The sequence below is a fragment of the Corvus moneduloides genome, chromosome 6 (assembly GCF_009650955.1).
Source record: "Corvus moneduloides isolate bCorMon1 chromosome 6, bCorMon1.pri, whole genome shotgun sequence".
NCBI classification, from domain to species: domain Eukaryota; kingdom Metazoa; phylum Chordata; class Aves; order Passeriformes; family Corvidae; genus Corvus; species Corvus moneduloides.
In genome coordinates, this window is record NC_045481.1 from 49,643,609 (window position 1) to 49,661,325 (window position 17,717).

At 37.3% G+C, this 17,717-nt stretch overlaps 1 protein-coding gene across 4 annotated transcripts in view; it reads right to left on the reverse strand.

Annotated features, from left to right (window-relative positions):
• The window catches only part of OTOG (otogelin), a 95,106-nt gene that overhangs the window by 57,752 nt on the left and 19,637 nt on the right, over positions 1-17,717 (reverse strand). For all 4 annotated transcript variants that reach the window (XM_032113058.1, XM_032113057.1, XM_032113060.1 and 1 more), the window contains exons 16-23: positions 13,733-13,865; positions 12,615-12,792; positions 10,656-10,780; positions 9,535-9,747; positions 7,779-7,944; positions 7,194-7,268; positions 4,198-4,241; positions 2,914-3,067 (exon numbers count right to left, since the gene is read on the reverse strand). In XM_032113058.1, coding sequence (XP_031968949.1) covers positions 2,914-3,067; positions 4,198-4,241; positions 7,194-7,268; positions 7,779-7,944; positions 9,535-9,747; positions 10,656-10,780; positions 12,615-12,792; positions 13,733-13,865 — 1,088 coding nt within the window. The remainder of the gene's footprint in view (positions 1-2,913; positions 3,068-4,197; positions 4,242-7,193; positions 7,269-7,778; positions 7,945-9,534; positions 9,748-10,655; positions 10,781-12,614; positions 12,793-13,732; positions 13,866-17,717) is intronic.

A 17,717-nucleotide genomic window follows, 5' to 3' on the forward strand; every position in this document is an offset into this window, starting at 1 on the left:
CTTAGTTTTTTGAAATGCAACATAGAAATATAGAAAGTTTCCATTTAAATGGTGACAGATGAAAACCAGTAAGAAAAAACATAAATAAAGTCTTAAAAATTACTTAATATGCCAGGCAAAGTAGTGTGAACCAACATTAAGAAAGCAAGCTTGAAGAGAATTAATATTTTATTTCAACAGCTTCTAAAATAGATGGAAAGTATGTCATTAATTTTTGTGCCTTAAGAACTGTAACCTATAGAATGATCTCCTGCAAATTTAGATATTTACTTAAGCATGTTTACTTGCATTTGATTTACTCACTGCAGAGTAAAAAGAACGAAGCACAGCTGTGCTATAAGCACAAAAAAGAAGGAATGCTAGAAGTAGTGAATTATTTGAAAGAATATTTCAGACTCCAGACATTAGAAAAACAGACTGCAAAACAAAAATACTGCCCCCTTGAAATCTTAAGGGCACCTTCTGTGAAAACAGGTTCTTTCCTTCCCTTTTTGTTAAGTACCTTTTGGGGTATCACTGAGGAATAATCACACCACTAAGCAGATCAGAAAGGTCCTTCCTCCTGAAAAAACACAGCTTCCTATACAGGTTTCTGAGTTGTGACATATTTGCTTTACCTCACTCACTTTTTAAATTAGTTTACCTAAATCAATTAATCAAACACATTAAATTGATTTCATTACTACTTAAATCAGCTTAGCTTGCATGTAATGAATCAAGATAAACTGATGCAAGATCTCAAAGAGGAACAAAAGCATGAATAAAGGAATGAAACTTATAATTTCAGGTAAAGGACTAATGCTAAGATCAAAGAAATTCCATGGCAGCTTTACCCTTTTAAAGTGGACAATGTCAGCTCAGTTTTCCATTTCACCAGTAAGAACTGATAGCTGAGAAAGGGGATTTCGAAGTTGCACAAATCCACAGTGCATTTGAATCCTGCACTGCTTGAACTGACATGAACACAGGAGGAGGTATTGTGTAAAGCTACTGGTATTTCACCCATTTTTCTCTTCCAAAAATTTAATTAAAATTTTTTCATAACTGGACTGTACTGATTCTGACTCTACTGTGTTCAATCTGCAGCATGACTCATTGTAGTGTGAATTCAGTGACTGACTTAAAACATTAGGGCTCTTCACATCCAGCTTCTATCCAAAAAGCAACTCTTAGCAAAATTCCTTCATCATTAAGATTCAGTATCTAAATAAAAAAACCTGCATAGTTAATACATAGCATAAGTCTCTCGCTTTTCCAAAAGGACACCAAAAAACCACAAACCTTTAGGATCTTCTTAATTTTTCCTAAAGCAACCTCAAATAAAAACATAACTATATAAGCAATATAGCACCCCTAGAGGTGAATATTTAAAATATCAGTGTTGACAAGTTTGCAAGTGACTTTAATTTCTACTTCATCAGTACAGACTGACATTCCTAGTTCAAACTCTAGGCTTTAACACTGTTTCCTAATTCTACCTGAAGCAGCACTGAGGGTAAAATTCTGGAACACAAAAAAGCCTTTCCCGTCACACCTCCTCAAAAAAAAAAAAAAAAAAAAAACCAAAAAAAAACCAAAACCAAAAAAAAAAAAAAACCCCAAAAAAAAAACCCAAATCAAACAAAACCCCAAAAAACCAAAACCATATAATTTTGTGTTAGTATCTCTACAGGCAATGTACAGCCATAGGAGAACAGAATTCAGTTTGCCAAAGTTACAGTGAAGACAAAACTTCTTTATTTTGTATTTTTATCTCTAGGAAATCATAACACTTTGCCCCTTATAACCATAAAACCATATTATCAGAGCTTTGGGATCACCAACACTTGACACTGAGTCTTCCAATGCTAGAAAAAAATGTAGTTGCTTAAATTGCAGACCTAAATTTCACCAGGAAGCAGGAGAGATCACAAGCTCAGAGGTTATGCACAGCAAAACAGCAGAGAATAAAATGTTTATATGATCTGAGTTGCCAGCCATACAGTGCTGCTGAAGGTAGCTTTGACATATGTCAGCCTGGTGCAAGAGGGTGAATTTTTGCAATTCTGAAAATATCTACCTTAGCACTACACTTTTTCACAACGGTACCACACTGTGAGTTCAACTAATTACAGGTTCCATTTCGTGTGAATCATTTGACATTTCATGCTTCTGAGTATTAAAGTAAAATCCCCAAATCCTGAGTAGCAATATTTTATCATGAGATAGAAATAACTATACATCACTCAGTATGAGTGCACAGACTTCAACTGAGCTACTTCAACACAGTTCGAATGAGGCTCTGGCTTTTACCCTTTGTTTTAAGGAGGCTCTCAAGGTATAAACAATAATTTCAGAATTATAACACTAAAATCTCCAGGCTAAGTGCTTAAGAAACTAAATCCCATCAAGGCTGGCATAACTTAAACACATTATTGTTATTTCTATATTCAAAATTATCTCAACAATACAGTGCTTGATTCCACGACAGCTCATCTGTACATTATCAGCATAAATCCCCAGGACTTAAGAGATCCTTTTGAGGGAAAAAATACTGAAAATTATGCCTATGAATAAATAAACTTGTCTCCTTCAGCCAAATGTTAAAATAAGAGGTTAGATATTTGAAAAAAAATCTAGATAAACACAATTCTGCTGTAACACACAGATTGAATCAAATTATTTCATTGCCATTTCTACGTTCTCGTTATTTTGATCATATTATTATGAGGTGTTTAACTCCACTTGTCTCTTGGTTTAGCATTTGTTATGATTTCAAGAGGCAGTACCATGGTATAAGCCTTCACAAGTTTGATGCTCACCCTTTGGTATCTCAAATTCTCCAAGTAAAATTCTACTGAGTAGAAATCCTCAACAGAATTAATTACTCAGTCATGTTTGTGCACCAAAAGTTGTAACTCTATCCGTACTCACCCGGGTGGGCAGACACAACCTGACACACAAGGAAGGTGTGCTGAGAAAGTGAGGTTTAGCAGCTGATTCTCACAAGTCCTCTCTCTGCTGAGCTCAGGATCCACTTGTGGATTACTGCAGTTAATAAAAATCTGTCCAACCGGGCAGCTGTGTGCTGGGGGAGAAAATTGACCAATGCTTTAAGTCTTTGTACCTGAAATTTTGTATTCTGTAAATAATGTGTGCAATGAGGGTTTGTAACACAGAAATAAAACATCCAGCAATGCTAGTAACATTCAGTGGCCTCTCCTGTACATAGTTAATTCCATAGAAACCTATATTTCTCATACAAAATACTGAAAAGAATATATTCCTTTAGGAAGGGACATGACTTTCTAAACTGTTAATCAGGAATTGGTTCTCCAAAACAGAAATGTACTACCAACAGAGAAACAAAAATCAAGAGAAAGTAAAAAAATGTCAAGAGAAGATCTGAGACCTATATTTCACTTGCCCTGCTGAAGCCACTGACTGTGAACAAAGCAACCCTATTGTACTGTTACTTTTGGGCTGCACTGAGCATACTGTGTACACAAAAAGTAGTGTCAGTGTTTTGAATTGGTTTTGGTCAGTTGCTGGGGTTTGCTGCTTACTTAATTTTTTGTTAAGGAGAGAGGTTCTGGAAAAATTGTGAAAATCAGTCAAAGCACCACCTTCAAGTACATGGGAAACATATTTCTAGCCAAGGAGTTGGCAATTCCAAGATGGAAACCTCAAATAAATGTCTTTCTCGCTGACATGAGAATCATAACACGAGCATGTACTGTAATACTTCATGCCATATGAAATCCACTGTAGTAGGAAAAGCAGTTGATTCATTGCCTTGCAAAATATGACAAAATAATTTTTTTCATATTTCTATTAGTCAGGGTTTCTGGAGGGAAAGAAAACGTATCTGTGAAAAATTACTGGCTGTGTTCAGTTTGTACACTCATATTATTTGGGGCAAAGCTAACCTTTGTCTGCCCTTCTGAAGGTCTGCTGTTTATCCTGCAGCTAAGCTTACCTACATTAGCAATCTAAAAAAATAATATTTTAAATTTGCTCTGATTTAACAGTATTTTGAACATTTAGGCTGCTACAAAGCAGGAGTGTTACTTTCAATCACAAAAATATATAATTATGGATCTCCTGAAGTTAATTTGTACACATTACACTGTCTTCTAGTTCAGACAAGAGGTTCCACAGAGATTGGAGGAAATGTATTCATTGGACTTGAAGTATCTTTTCCCTCTCTTCACTCACCTATTATGTTGTTATCACAGTTCATTACTCCATCCCTGCAACGGCTGCAATGGAAATACACAAAGACGTAGTGAGAGCCAGGAAGATCTAAAACATTAATACATTCTATTCAGTAATGCAGGAAAAAATCAATACAAAATAATTTTGCAAATGTTTGCACTGAACACTATAACTGTGGATAAAGTGCTCATTGCCTTAACACATGAAGAACATTAGTTAAAATTATGCATAAAGCAAAAGCTTGATTACAAATTAAAATGCATGGGCTGACAAAAAAATATGTACAGGAATATACCCCTATACTGCTCCCCAACACACATTTCCCCTCCATGAAACAATTCAAAACTGCATAAAACCCAATCCTAACAAGATACTGTGTGCAGGGAAGCACTGAGAAACCTAACACTGTCTGCTCCTTTCTAATTAGAGCCAAAATAGTCTAGTACTTTTCTAAAATGGTAGCAGCTCCTATTGCAACTCATTGTCAGGAAAAACTAGCCATGCTGGCTTAGTTTCAGGTCCTGGTCTTCACTAGAGAAGCAGAGTCCATGAAATCCAGCACTGTTTTCCCATTCTTTTGCAAAGGCTAAGGCATCCCCAGGACTCCTACGGCTACTCAGCAGAGTCAGAATCAAATTCTGTATGTGCTACACCCTCTCTGTGAACACATTAGACCCCAAAGCCCTGCAGGAAAAGTGCTCAAGGAATGAACAGTATCACTCAGGCAAGAGGAAAAGGAGTACCAAAGGCAACTGAGAGGGAGGCAACTCAAATATGGATATAATATCAATGAAATATTTTAAAGAACTGCTTGAAAGCAACAGAGCAGAAAAGCTATTCCTTAGAAAAACATGAGAAGAAATTCCAGTTTGAAAGTAGGAAGTTCCAAAGAAGAAGCAACTGAGAGGAAAAAGGACAGGGACAATATATTAAAGATCATAATTTTTTTCCAATAAAAACAAAGTGACAGATAAAACAACTTCAACACACAGTGGTTTTTTTTCCATTTCATCCACACATGTATTCCTACATGACCCCTAATGTATCACCTAGCACAAGGCAATTGTCAGGAGCTGACAGTCTGTACCTCTGCATTTGAAAGCCACTACTCCCAACAGATCTATATACAGCCTTATTAAAACACCTCAAGTAAAAATCATGTCTAAATGGGAGACACAGATCTCTAATTCTGTCTTAAGTTCTAGTAGTTATAAACCAGTAGATTTTATTTTTATTAACACATTGACACGAAACATAAGCTGCCTGATCCCAAACAATTCCACTGAAATCAACAGAAAAATTATTTTTGTCCACAGTAATTTTTTGGATACTGCATTTGTGGATGATCACATTGTCTGCATTCAGCCATATATCCATCACAGTGCTCAGCAAAATTAGCTAAACAAGACCTTTGAGGATGAAGATTAAAGATTTACCAGGAGAAGCCCCTTCCCATGACTGCCAGTACTGTTTGGCACACGTTCTGTAAACAAAAATACCCTGGGAGGGCAGGCAACAGTGCACCCAGCCTTTGCACAGCCCCATATGCAGAATGGGCTGTCTGGCACCCTCCAGGGAATCTGCCCTAAGGTAAAAATAAGCCAACCTGATGAGTAAGATATCGACTTAAAATAATCAGTATTTATGGACAGCTGACAATGATGCCTTTTCCTGGTCTTAAAATCAAGAGTCAAACACGGTTAGAAGAGAAAAAGGGATTTTACCTTGGTATTTATTTTAAGGATCCTTAGGTGCACACGTCCATGTCGAATGCACCTCAGTGCACATCACAATGCACCCCCCAATAGATCCGGTATAACATTACAGGTCTTACTAATTAGCATATCTATTAAAGATTCCCCAATGAGAGGCTCGAGTGAGCCCCCCTCCCCAAGGAACCTTCCCCTGGATGGTTCTATCTAATAGAATGTGTTCTGGAGAGGACCTTGGGGTCTGGGGCACACTAACCCCCACCTATGAAGCTTCTAAAATGTTTAGTCTCCTAGCCTGACCAACAAGTCCAAGAATGTAGGCAAAAAGCACTAAGAATACAGAAATTGTAAAAAAGGGTAACAGGGGTGTAAAAGAAAAGGCAAAAAATCATCACAGCATCAACAAGAGTAAGAATGAGTTTGTGTGTGCTTACTAAGTGCCCCCATTGCAATAGATGCCTGACAACGCCAATCTCTAATGTGGCTTTTACAACAAACTAAAGCACTACACTGATTTGTCACAGACATGATTCAGTCTGCTCTGCTTTTAATTAAGTGCTGTAACAACTGATACAAGCAGTGAGAGCTCAGATATTACTTTTGAAAGCTTGTTATTTACAGAACTTGTTGTCCACATTATTTAACCTTCTCCAGACAGAAATTACTGTTGAAAAGGGTGCATCTGGCAGCATCCAGGATCATCTAACAAGCTTTCTTCTCTAATGTCATGACTGCGATGATGCAAATGGAAGAGCAAGAGGACAAAAACAAATGCCAAATATAAGGAACAGTAACAGAGATGCTTATTTACCATTGGCTGCAGCTGACAGTTTTTTGTGTTGTTCCTTAGCTGGCAAAAGCCACATTGCTCTTTTAAAATGATTCTATACTAGAGGAAGACAGATTCTTAATAATTCTTCATAAAAGGACTTAGAATCTGGTACAGGGAAGGAGAATAGCAATGAAGATCTAGGGACAGTCAGGAAATCTCTGAGCTTTTCTGAAGCTCTCCACATTGGTATGGATATAAGAAATTATTGTGCCTTTCTTTCTGCTTTGCACTTCAATATATTGCATTACAAGGCACAGCAGCCTAAAAAGCCTGAATTCTAAAGGACCTTTGTCAAACGTAGAAAACGGATGCAGGCTTATTCTGTATATTTCATTAAAAAATAACTAAAACAACAAAAAGGAAACCCAACAAAATAACCAGAATGATTTGATAGAGCTCTTAAAATTGTGACACAATTATGTGTTATGTGAAAACACAGTTTTGTATCTTACCATTTACCTAAAGATGTCACGACATTTTCTCCAGGGGGATAGTCAATTCCTTGAAAGTAACATGGGCATTCATTTCTGGAGTAGAGAAAAAACATGTAACTGATTAACGCAAACTGAAGAAATAAAACAAAATTCCCATTGACTTAATTGCTGTTCAAATTTCAGTTGGCTGCTTTTTTGGTTTAGGTGAGGTTTTTTTTGGTTAGCTGGTGGTTTTGTGGTTGTCCTGTTCTGTTTTGCTCTTTTTTAATGAAAGAAATTGATCTCAATACTGCCATACAACTCAAGCACATTTCAAACCAAATCAGTAGGAAAGTGGAACCTTATGTTTTGCATCTCTTATATGCCAAAAACCAGACAGAAATGTAAGAACTAGCACTGATGATGTTGAATGAGTGTACACGCTATAGAAAAGCTATTTTTGATTAACACAGACATCAGTTCTGTACAAGTCTAAGAGACTCTGTCAAGTTTACAGATGCATATCATCTACAAGGGTAGATGTTTATTAGCTTCCCACTCCGACTTGCAAATGTGGTGGTCCGAAACAACAGGTGTGAGTATCAGAACTGCAATTTTACCCACCTCTGCACACATTGTTCAGTCTTGGTATCCAAATACATTCCAGAGGGACAGGCACAACCTTCAACACAGCCACTGCTGCATGTCTCTGGCACAGACAGTGCTTGGCAGGTTCTGCCACAGGTAGATACACAAGTACTGTACTCCTTTGTATCTTCACATGAAAGAGCTGTCCAAATGAAACAAATCTCTCAAATTGCAGTGCAAGAGACTCAAGTACCTCCCAAAAGTTTTCTGATAAACATCTCCATTCTTTCGTTCCCAATCACATTAAATTCCACTAAAATTGCTATCTTGGCACTAGGTTGTGTAAACTACACAGATGTAAATCCACAGTAATAACAAGAGCAATGAGTCTGTGCAGTTAATCCAGATTTACACTGTGGAAACTGAACAGCTGAAGCCTTTTTGCCTCTAACTCTGAAAATACTTGGCTCTTGTGTATGGGCTTTTGGAAGTGCACAGCACCTTAAAGAAAACATTAAAAGCATTAAATAAAATGTGTATACTTTGCAGACGTTGCACAATACCATCTTAAGTTTTCTTCTATCTCTCCCTATATATGTCTCTTATAAAGCTCTACTGAAAAAAAGTCTGAAGCTCTTGAAATACTAACAGATTCACGTATTTTAAATGCTACAAGCATGACTTTTTAAATAAGAGAACTGTACTTACTTCCAGAAAAGATAAATAAAATCAAATGGCTTGAATGACTCTTTCAATCAAAAGTGGACACAGCCATTCAGGCCATAACTAAAGCAAATGAGCCAGTCTTGTCAGATATATATACATATATTCCAGCTTGAGATGCTGAAGCTGGACCAACTTAATCCTCTTCATCATGCACTACAACATGGATAATTACATGGTGTGATGACAACTGTTAAATTTTAAGTTCTTGAATGTTCATTAGAAATAATTTTCAGACTTGTTAATAGAGCCAGACCAGACTCTGACATCAGGGGTGTCAGTTTCAGGTTGTTTGATCGGGTTTCCAATTCCATATTTTTTTTAAAAGGTGTGTGAGAGCCTAACATGTCCTATCAATATCTTTTGCATCATTAAAAATTAATATAAACTGAAGAATTTAGTATTATCCCACTCCTTTGCTTGTGAGGCTTTATGGAGTAGATAACAGACATGATCTATAAAGATACGTAAATTCTGAATTCTTCTCTTTGTTTAAAACTAAATAACAACAATACCAAGTTTCAACACTTGCTTCAGCACTTCGTGTATTCCGGTGTTGCTGACAGTAAGAGGATAAGCCAAGAGATTGTCAGACAGCAGAAGTTGACAGTAATCCAACTAAAACTGCTAAATACCATCATTCCTCTTCTTGTTAATTTAAAAAATTAGATAAACCTAGCATCTACAAGGAAAAGAAATCTATTCATGCAGTTCATGAATAATATCTATATGGTACGAGCTGTGCAACGCCATATAATAAGGACAGACATATTTTGAATTCTGTACACATTTGAAGTCCTCCAACTATTTAAAAAAAATCTTTATAATGTTTCATAGGTCAAAGAAGTAAAGAAAGTAAACTGTAAAGGAAGAATCCTCTAAGAACGCTACTATTAACTCTGTCTTGATAAAAAAACAACCTTGTCTGGCACACAGAAGATCACTTTTAATTAATTAGAATTAATCCTTTTCTCTTTTAAAAGAATGTATTGATTTAATTTTATTTTCTGATTGTCTCCAAAGTGCTCAAGCAGTAATTATTTAAGTCTAGAAGTGAAAGTAAACTCACCACAATCTGGGACAGCTCCTCTGAAATCTATTACAACTCCAAACCTTCGGCAATGATGAGCGTAATGGGCCAGAGCAGAGCAAAAACAAGTCTGTCCACATTTGCAAGTGTCTCTTCTGCACTGCTCAAAATAGGGAACAGGACTCAAATAGGGGTAGCATGGAGCAAAAAGATCTTTCGTAAGGATGCTACAAGCTTCCGCTGCATAAGAGGCTACACAAATAACAGATTAAAAACTGTTTCAGTGAGGGAGTTCAAAAAGACTTGGAACAAAAAGTGTCTTCTATACAATGCAACCAATCATGGTTATATTCTATTGCCACATAAATCTTTTAATCTTTGATAACTACACAGGTATAAAGAAGAACTAAGGTTCACGTCCAAATCTGTTACCACGAATGCAGCTTTTTAGTGCTGCACATCACGTAAATACTCAGAAGACAGGTGATGCTGTAGCAGGAGACACGACAATTCCCAAGCATTGCTGAAATTACAGCAATGTAATTAATATTCTACCTCTATGGCTTTACAAGTGCGTAGTGTCCAATACAAGAAGTGGTAGGATCTGTGAAAGGGATATAACTGATGATCTACAAAGTTCATAATTATTAAAGGATGACTTAATGACCTATCTGTGTCCTCATGGCATCAGCCACCTGCGTATTACCCCACCTGGACCCTTTCAGCTAAATCTATAGGCTGGCAGTGCATAAGCATCTTTTTTCCACTCATCCTCTTCCACAGTAGACAACTATCAAGTATTTAGTTTTTTTTTAGTATTCTCAAAAACGAATACTGCAGTAGTTTTGAGTCTCCATCTTAACTAGCAGCATCACCAATACACGACATACTACCAAACTTTAATGCATGTTTAACTTAACACAGTGTAACTGCAAACCAGAAATAAAATTGATGTGTTTCAAGTGCCTCTGCAAGTATTACAAAATCCTCAAACAATACACAATGTGATTTCTTAGGGCATTGAACTCAGCTGCCTCTAGGTACTAATTTCTTTAATGGGTAGGACTGGTAATTGCTGTACCTGATCCAACTAGGAAAAAAGGCACAGATGTGCTAAGTAGAAATGCATTTGTCAATAAGAACAGGCCTTCACTGCCCACCTGCCTGCAGATGAACATCACACGGATCCACCTGTGAACTATCACGCACAAGAACGCACGCCGATGAAGTTTTCCACGTGTTTCCAAACAGCTCTGGAGTGCTTTCTGTTACTCCAACCGGAGATCTTTTACAAAACAAGTTAGCCAGAAAAAACATGGTGAATTTGCAGAATGGTCTCAGTTCTAACACCCTTTGATTCAAGCTCCTCTTTCACTGTTCCATATTCTCATGCACGTCCCCGTAAAACTGTAATCCTAAATTTCAGGACTCCTCTCTCTTTCCAGGTACAGACCCAGAAACAAAAGAAATGTCCTCTAGAGACTTTTTAAGGAAGAAAAGATCAAAATAGACCAAATTCCATTTTTATGGAATGACTCATTCAATCATAAGCATCACTGTCCTGATAGTTTGAACTCCCTTATTTGTACTTTTGGCTCCTTAGTGATATCCGATTCATTTTTAATCTCTCTTCTACCTGTACTTTCCTGTCTGTTGCCGACTTCCCAGGCTCTTTTCCTTTCAGGAAAGAGAAAAGAAAAGAAATCCAAGCATCCAGAAATACAACTGCAAAAGCAATTGATACCCATGAGGCCCAGGTAATAGAAGCTGAATGATAAAGACTTTGATCAAAATAACCAAGGCACAATAACATCGTACAGAGAGAACGATCAAAACTGTGCATTTAAACATGGAGTGCTACACTTGAGGAAAAAGATTGCATTAGGCACACAATCAGGAGTATTGTCACTGGCAAAGCAGCTGGGATTGAAGGCGTTGCAAAAGACACCACTGCCTAGGGCAAGTCTCCCAAATCCGCTGTGGGTCAGGCTGGTTGCGTACCTGTCAAGATGATTATACACCACAGTCTGTGTCATGTCTCAGCACAATTCAGAAGTCCCCAGGTTTAAGTGCTTTTTGCACAAATGCCAACTATTGAACAGCTGCTCACTTGCATGAGAGCAATCCAACGACTGTCATCAAAAATACACTACAAAACTACTTGTCAAACAGAAATATTTTAACTGGTTTTACATAAATATCGCTTCATCGAGATGCTATCTATGTATTTCCTAGTCTCATTATAAATAATAGTCTGATAATACTTTTGAATCTGTAAAATAAAAAACGTTCAAAATTCCACTGGTATATTTGTGTGTGTATATGTCTTTTTAAACTGGAAATATAATGAAAAGCTTTTCCATTTCTCAATTAGTTTTGAGTTAGAAAAATTGCAACGGTCTTGAGAGAATAAGTTCTCCTACTCTTCCTTATCATATCTTGGTAAAAGAACTACCCTGTTTTGTCCTAAATTTGTGTTCTTCTCCCAGCTCCATTAGGCTACTCTAATCCACTGGAAGCCAATTTGCTCTTTAGTGTCTGTGAGAAGTATGTTGCAAAGAAACTGGGCAAACAGCAGTTTTGACTATGGTGCTTGGGCAGCTCTGACCACCTCTCACTGCATCCCAAGGAAGAGAAGCTCAGGGAGCAGCCTGTTCCTGGTGCTGCTCTGCAGGAACTGAACAATGGAGGCTCTGTCAGAGACAGCAGATTAGGACTCGCAGGAGAAAACAGGAGCTGGAAAGAGATAGACTCTTGTAGAGAGGCAGAAAGTTCCTTACATAGGCCACTCTGTATTTTGGACAACATTTTTCTGGTAAAATAGCCCTTGTGCATCATGTACACTTCACCAGAGTTTTATATTAAAAATTTATATATATAAAATATTTTTAAATATATATTTATAATATATATTTCAAGCAAAATCTGGCTTGATATTCTGTAGCTGAAGCTATAGATTTTGTTAGCAAACTAAACCCTACTATCTATCTCACTAATGAAAAACTTCAAAATAAATTATTCTTGGTATCTATCCTTTCAGCTTCAGTACACATTTGATCTACCACTCTAACTATGGATATTCATATACTGGCAGATAAAAATCTTGCAGCTCTGCATACAGAAAGTCATCCTCTGTGTTTCCATTGAAGGTTCCACAGAGGCCCACAGTGTCATCCTTCCACCGTTCATCCACTTGAAGGTAAAGCCTCAGTCCTTCTCTGTCGTAGAGGAGCTGTAATCCAATCTGTGTCTTTACTTGCAGAAATACAGAGGAGAGTTTCCGTATTTCAAATAACTCTGGTGAGTAAAAACAGAGACTGTTGAAAGGGAAAGGAAATCTGCTTGAAATTTACATTTTGTTTCTTGTCATTTCACTCGTTTTGGTTTATAGCACTTTTATGTAAGTTTAATTTTTCTCCTATTTTCCTCTAAACATTGATTTCTCATGAAAGATTATACTGATTCAAACTTTAAGAACAAAACAAGAAACTTGTGAGAGTCACCACACTTTTTAAAATGCACTAAATGAAATCAATTTAAAGATATAAACATTGCAGACCATTTTTTGTACACAAACTAATCCTATAACCAGGAACACACTTCCTGTGTTACAGCATTTTCTTGTGAAATTCCCGAAGAGCCAAGGCCTTGCAGATATCAAATGTACTAATGATCTGCAAATCAAGCTCTCATTAAAGATAACACTAAATCTAACAATCACATATTCCTATGTAGAATGCCAGACATCTTCAGGACGGAGATTTAAAAACTCAAAGCAAAAAGAAACAAAATTCATTTTTTGTCTGAAAATCTGTAGCTCGTCTCCAAGAGGCAATAGGACTCTTTCTGCTTAAATTTACAGGAGTTGCTTACAAAAATGGGAGAAGAAATTATTCCATTCAAGAACAATAATTTTCAAGAGGAAAGAATGTCCCCTCAGGCAAAAACTAACAAACCTTGCAAATGTGAGGGACGGCATTTGGACTTGTTAAAATAAATACAACCTTAACAAAAGAGACAACTAGTCCAGTGCAGCCACTGTATACCTCCTACCATTAGTGTAAAAAGTACATCGAAAGTGAATTTGCACAGTGTTTCTTAAGAAATAACGATATTGATACTAAAATATGCCTTTTAACTTCAGTATGTTAGCAATATTGACAGTGTCACAACATGCACAAATGCCATTAAAATATTGCTCTAGTGTTTGTTCGGATTTATATGCTTTATTCCTTACCATCTGCATAAGGCAGGTTAATTTTGAACTGGTCATAGATCAAAACATCTCCTGAATGAGTCAGAGTCACTTGCCTCTTGGGGTCCTGCTTAAGAATAAGGCTGATGGATTGGATACATGATCCATCCTGGTTCTGCAAGTGAGAGCAAAACAAACAAGCAAAGTTATACTTAGTGGGGAACTAAAATTTTAAGCTATATCCTGCTTCTCTAGCAGAGTGCACTTATAAAACATGCAGCTTTACAGCTAAGTCAGAAAGTTCATTATTTTGAATGATTTCCCATATGTGTCTAATAACACTAACCTGCTATGCAAATACAGCACAGAATTGGGATTTGGAAAGAGAAATTTAAACAATTTTTACATAGCTTAGTACCACGACACCCTCAACTCATGAGACACCTTGATTAAAGACCCACTGAGGCTGAGTTGATGCTCACTAACAATGCTGCATTATCTACAGAGCAGTGCATCAAACTCCAGATTTGTACTTCAACGTGTTCTGATACACTCAGCTTCTTTTAAAGCATATTTTAAGATAGAAAATTCTTTTAAAGGCAAACATTAATGAAAGACAGAAACATCTTTTAAATCGTTATTTAAAACGGCATCTAAGTTAATTATTTCTGAGGGGAGTTGTAGAGTAAACCATGTTCATAAGCTCCCTGGATGAATATTGATGGAAGAAAGGCAGCATCGTGACAGCGTAAAGTATCACCACATCCAACTGACCCAGCTTGCTTCTTGCTGCTACTGTTGCTTATTCTTATTTCCATTTCACTTCTTCAAGTCAAAATGTCATACAGAAAAAAGCACAAGTAAGAATACTGCATTGCAGTCTGGATGAAATATACTCAAAAAAAAATCCTAGACCAACCTTCTTCACTTTTTTTACACCCACACTCTCCAGTGAAACCGAATTGTCAGCAGTACCAAAAGCAGCTAATTAACTGAAATTCTACAGCAAATACACCTCTACTAAGTAACATGGAAACAAGTCAGGTAGATGATTAACAGTGGTCAATTACAATCAAAGTTTTTAGGACAGGACTTCTACTTTCCAGAGTGGTGCTTTGGCTTCCAATGCCAATATGGAAAGAATGCTTGTTAAAGAATGCATATTAACTACAGCAGGTTAACAGATTTTTCTTAACAACATGAATTTGATCACTACTTAATTTCTTAAAAAAATATTTTATCAAAGAGAATCAGGCACAGAGACAGATCGAGAGATGACTTGAACTTCACCATGTCAGCATTGACCTTGCTACATGCTGAAACACATCAGAATCCAAATCCACATTTTACTTTCTTATTGATCTAGAAGGAAATCAGGTTTGTGCCACTCCTGTTACACTCAAATCTCTTTAGCACAGCTTGAGACACCAGCTTATTTAGGCTGGCCTAGTGTGGCTGGATAAAGTCAAGAGACTGTCCATTCCCTGCCATCTGCAGACAAAAGGGGGAAGCACCCAGTTGCTGGTTCTTCTGCTCAGCCTCCTTCACTGCAAGACCTTGTAACCATTTAACAAGTATTCCAGAACAATGACAAAAATTGGGTCCACTCTTGTCACACTATTTGTTCATCTTACTCTCATCTCAATTATGCATCTTTGATGTTTCATAATGTCCTAACAAAAACCATCTCTCTCTCACCAATACCATTTTCAGCACAAATTCAAAACAGTCTTACACACCAGAATATATACAGACATCACATGGTCAAAGAAAATTCTAGGTCTCCCTGCAGAAAATTCCAAATTGATTGCATCTGGAACTGTGCTGCAGCCAAGAAATAACCACCAGAGGTGTTGGAGGCCACATTATTCAGCCCCACTGCCTCCAGTGAAGCCATAACTAATGATGAAACAGTAAAATTCTAAGCATCTTCAGTGCTGAAAGAGGCACTGAAAAAGACAACCTTTGGACAGCTGCACAAATATCAAAATTATACAGTGAATAGGATCATTCACAGTGCAAAGAGATCGGAACGTTCAGCTTAAAGATTTACACTTTTATTCAACTCTGACTTTTACTGGGACTTCAAATGCTGCCCTGATTGTTGAAAACCATTCCTAGAGCTGCAAGTCGCACTACCATGTGGCTCTGAGAGATGCTGAACTAGCACAGAGTAGATCATCTGTCAGCTCAAGTACCATGGACACAAGTGCACACCTCGGTGTGTAAAGATTAAAAACTACATGCAGAATTTCCCTGTCTCTAGACAATAATGCAACTGATCTTTCACCGGCAGAGGAAAAGATAAAATGAAACTTGAAAATAGGAGGTTATAAAAATAACTGGAGATATTTCATCAGCTCAACCATCTCTCCTGGACTGAGTGAAGAGAGACATCTGCCCTGTGAAGCCACGTACTTGCAGCTTATCTTGCTGTCTTGCCTCTTTACTAAGAAATTAGGTTTCTGTGCATTTCATTCAGCAACAATGGATACAAATTGACAATACGGTTGGTCTTTTAAAAAGCTGAAAATAAAAGAATGTCTGGAGGCATGCTGAACAGAGGAGAACCAAGAAAACAACCCTCCACAGTATGTACATTACTACACCGTATCAACAAAAGCTTTATTATTCCTTGAGGCTTAAACTGAAGGAGAAATTCTGCCTGACAATTGTTCTCTGTTCCAATAGACTGTTTCTTTCTCAGCACTGGCCCTGCCAGCTTTTGGCAGGTGTTTTCACAGGAATGGCCATTTCTCTCACTAGACTCTTAAAAAAAAAAAAAAAAAAATCTATATTCAGAAGACCTTCTCATCATACAAACTACAAAGCCAGTGAGGCTGTCACCTGAAACTCAGATAAGGTTAAGCTGTGCTGATCACTTGACTGATTCTCCTTCCAGAAAGTGCTTAAACAAAATTTCACATCGTTTTGAAATAACCTGTTGCCTGATGACTGTTTATGTCACCAACTCTAAGGCTCAGGATGACTGGATTCTTTGTGATTCAGAAAGCTGAAATCTCCCCAGGTATTTTCTTTCCACATTTTCTAGTCTGCTTGAATGAGATGGGAGTGATAAGGCTTTTTTAAGGAAGCACATAAAATCTCAAGCCATCAAGAAATATGAGATTCCACATTACAAATCTTTTAGCTTCCCATTTCAATTCATTAATTTTTATAAATGGGAAAAAAAAAATAATGGAGGGTGCCTGGGGAACTGAAAAGCAGATCTCCTGCCAAGTGGTACCAGCTGGTTGATAATTAGAGACTTGAATAGCTGCACTGAAGCCCCAAATTCTTGCATTATACTACACAAACTGTTCTCACTACCCTCTTATCACCCGTACACTGATAATTAAATTAGCAGCATGTAGTTCTGGGACATATCCCATAATCCTCTGATTACTCTGTTAACATCCAGAATGCTTTACTCAGACCTCTGTAAAATCTATGCCTATTAGGGACTGATCAGGTTACTTTTGTTAAAGGCTAGGTGAGGTATGAAGCCCAACATGCAGTAAAAGCCAAGAGAATCTGGTTTTTTTCACCTACAAACCACCTGGACACAAAGACACATTAAGCAAAGTCACAGAGTGAGGCTGAGGAAGAATGCAAGAGTTACCACAAAGCACTCTGCAGTCTCACCAGCGCTGCAGAAAGCCAACTTGTTTGGTTATCACTTTCCCCAACAAAAAGTAACCACAAAAACTAAACCAAAAAGCGTAATTCTGTCTGTTTGTATGCAGAGTGTTCCCTAGCCCAAGGGAATGAGACACACATACATACTACGCACATTATCACAGCAGATATTTGCTCTGTTAATTGATGGGCTTTTCAGAAGGTCAGGCTGAAAGGTACTCTGCTGTGAGCTTCGGCAAGAAGTCACTTTGGCCTCAACTCTCATTTGATATAAAAGTTGCCTAGACAGTTTCTCTGGGGATTTCCTTTGCTTTTCTTCCATTATATAGTTAATCTATACTATGCACAACCACCTTTCTCAAGCTTCTTGGACCCTGCAAAATTCTAA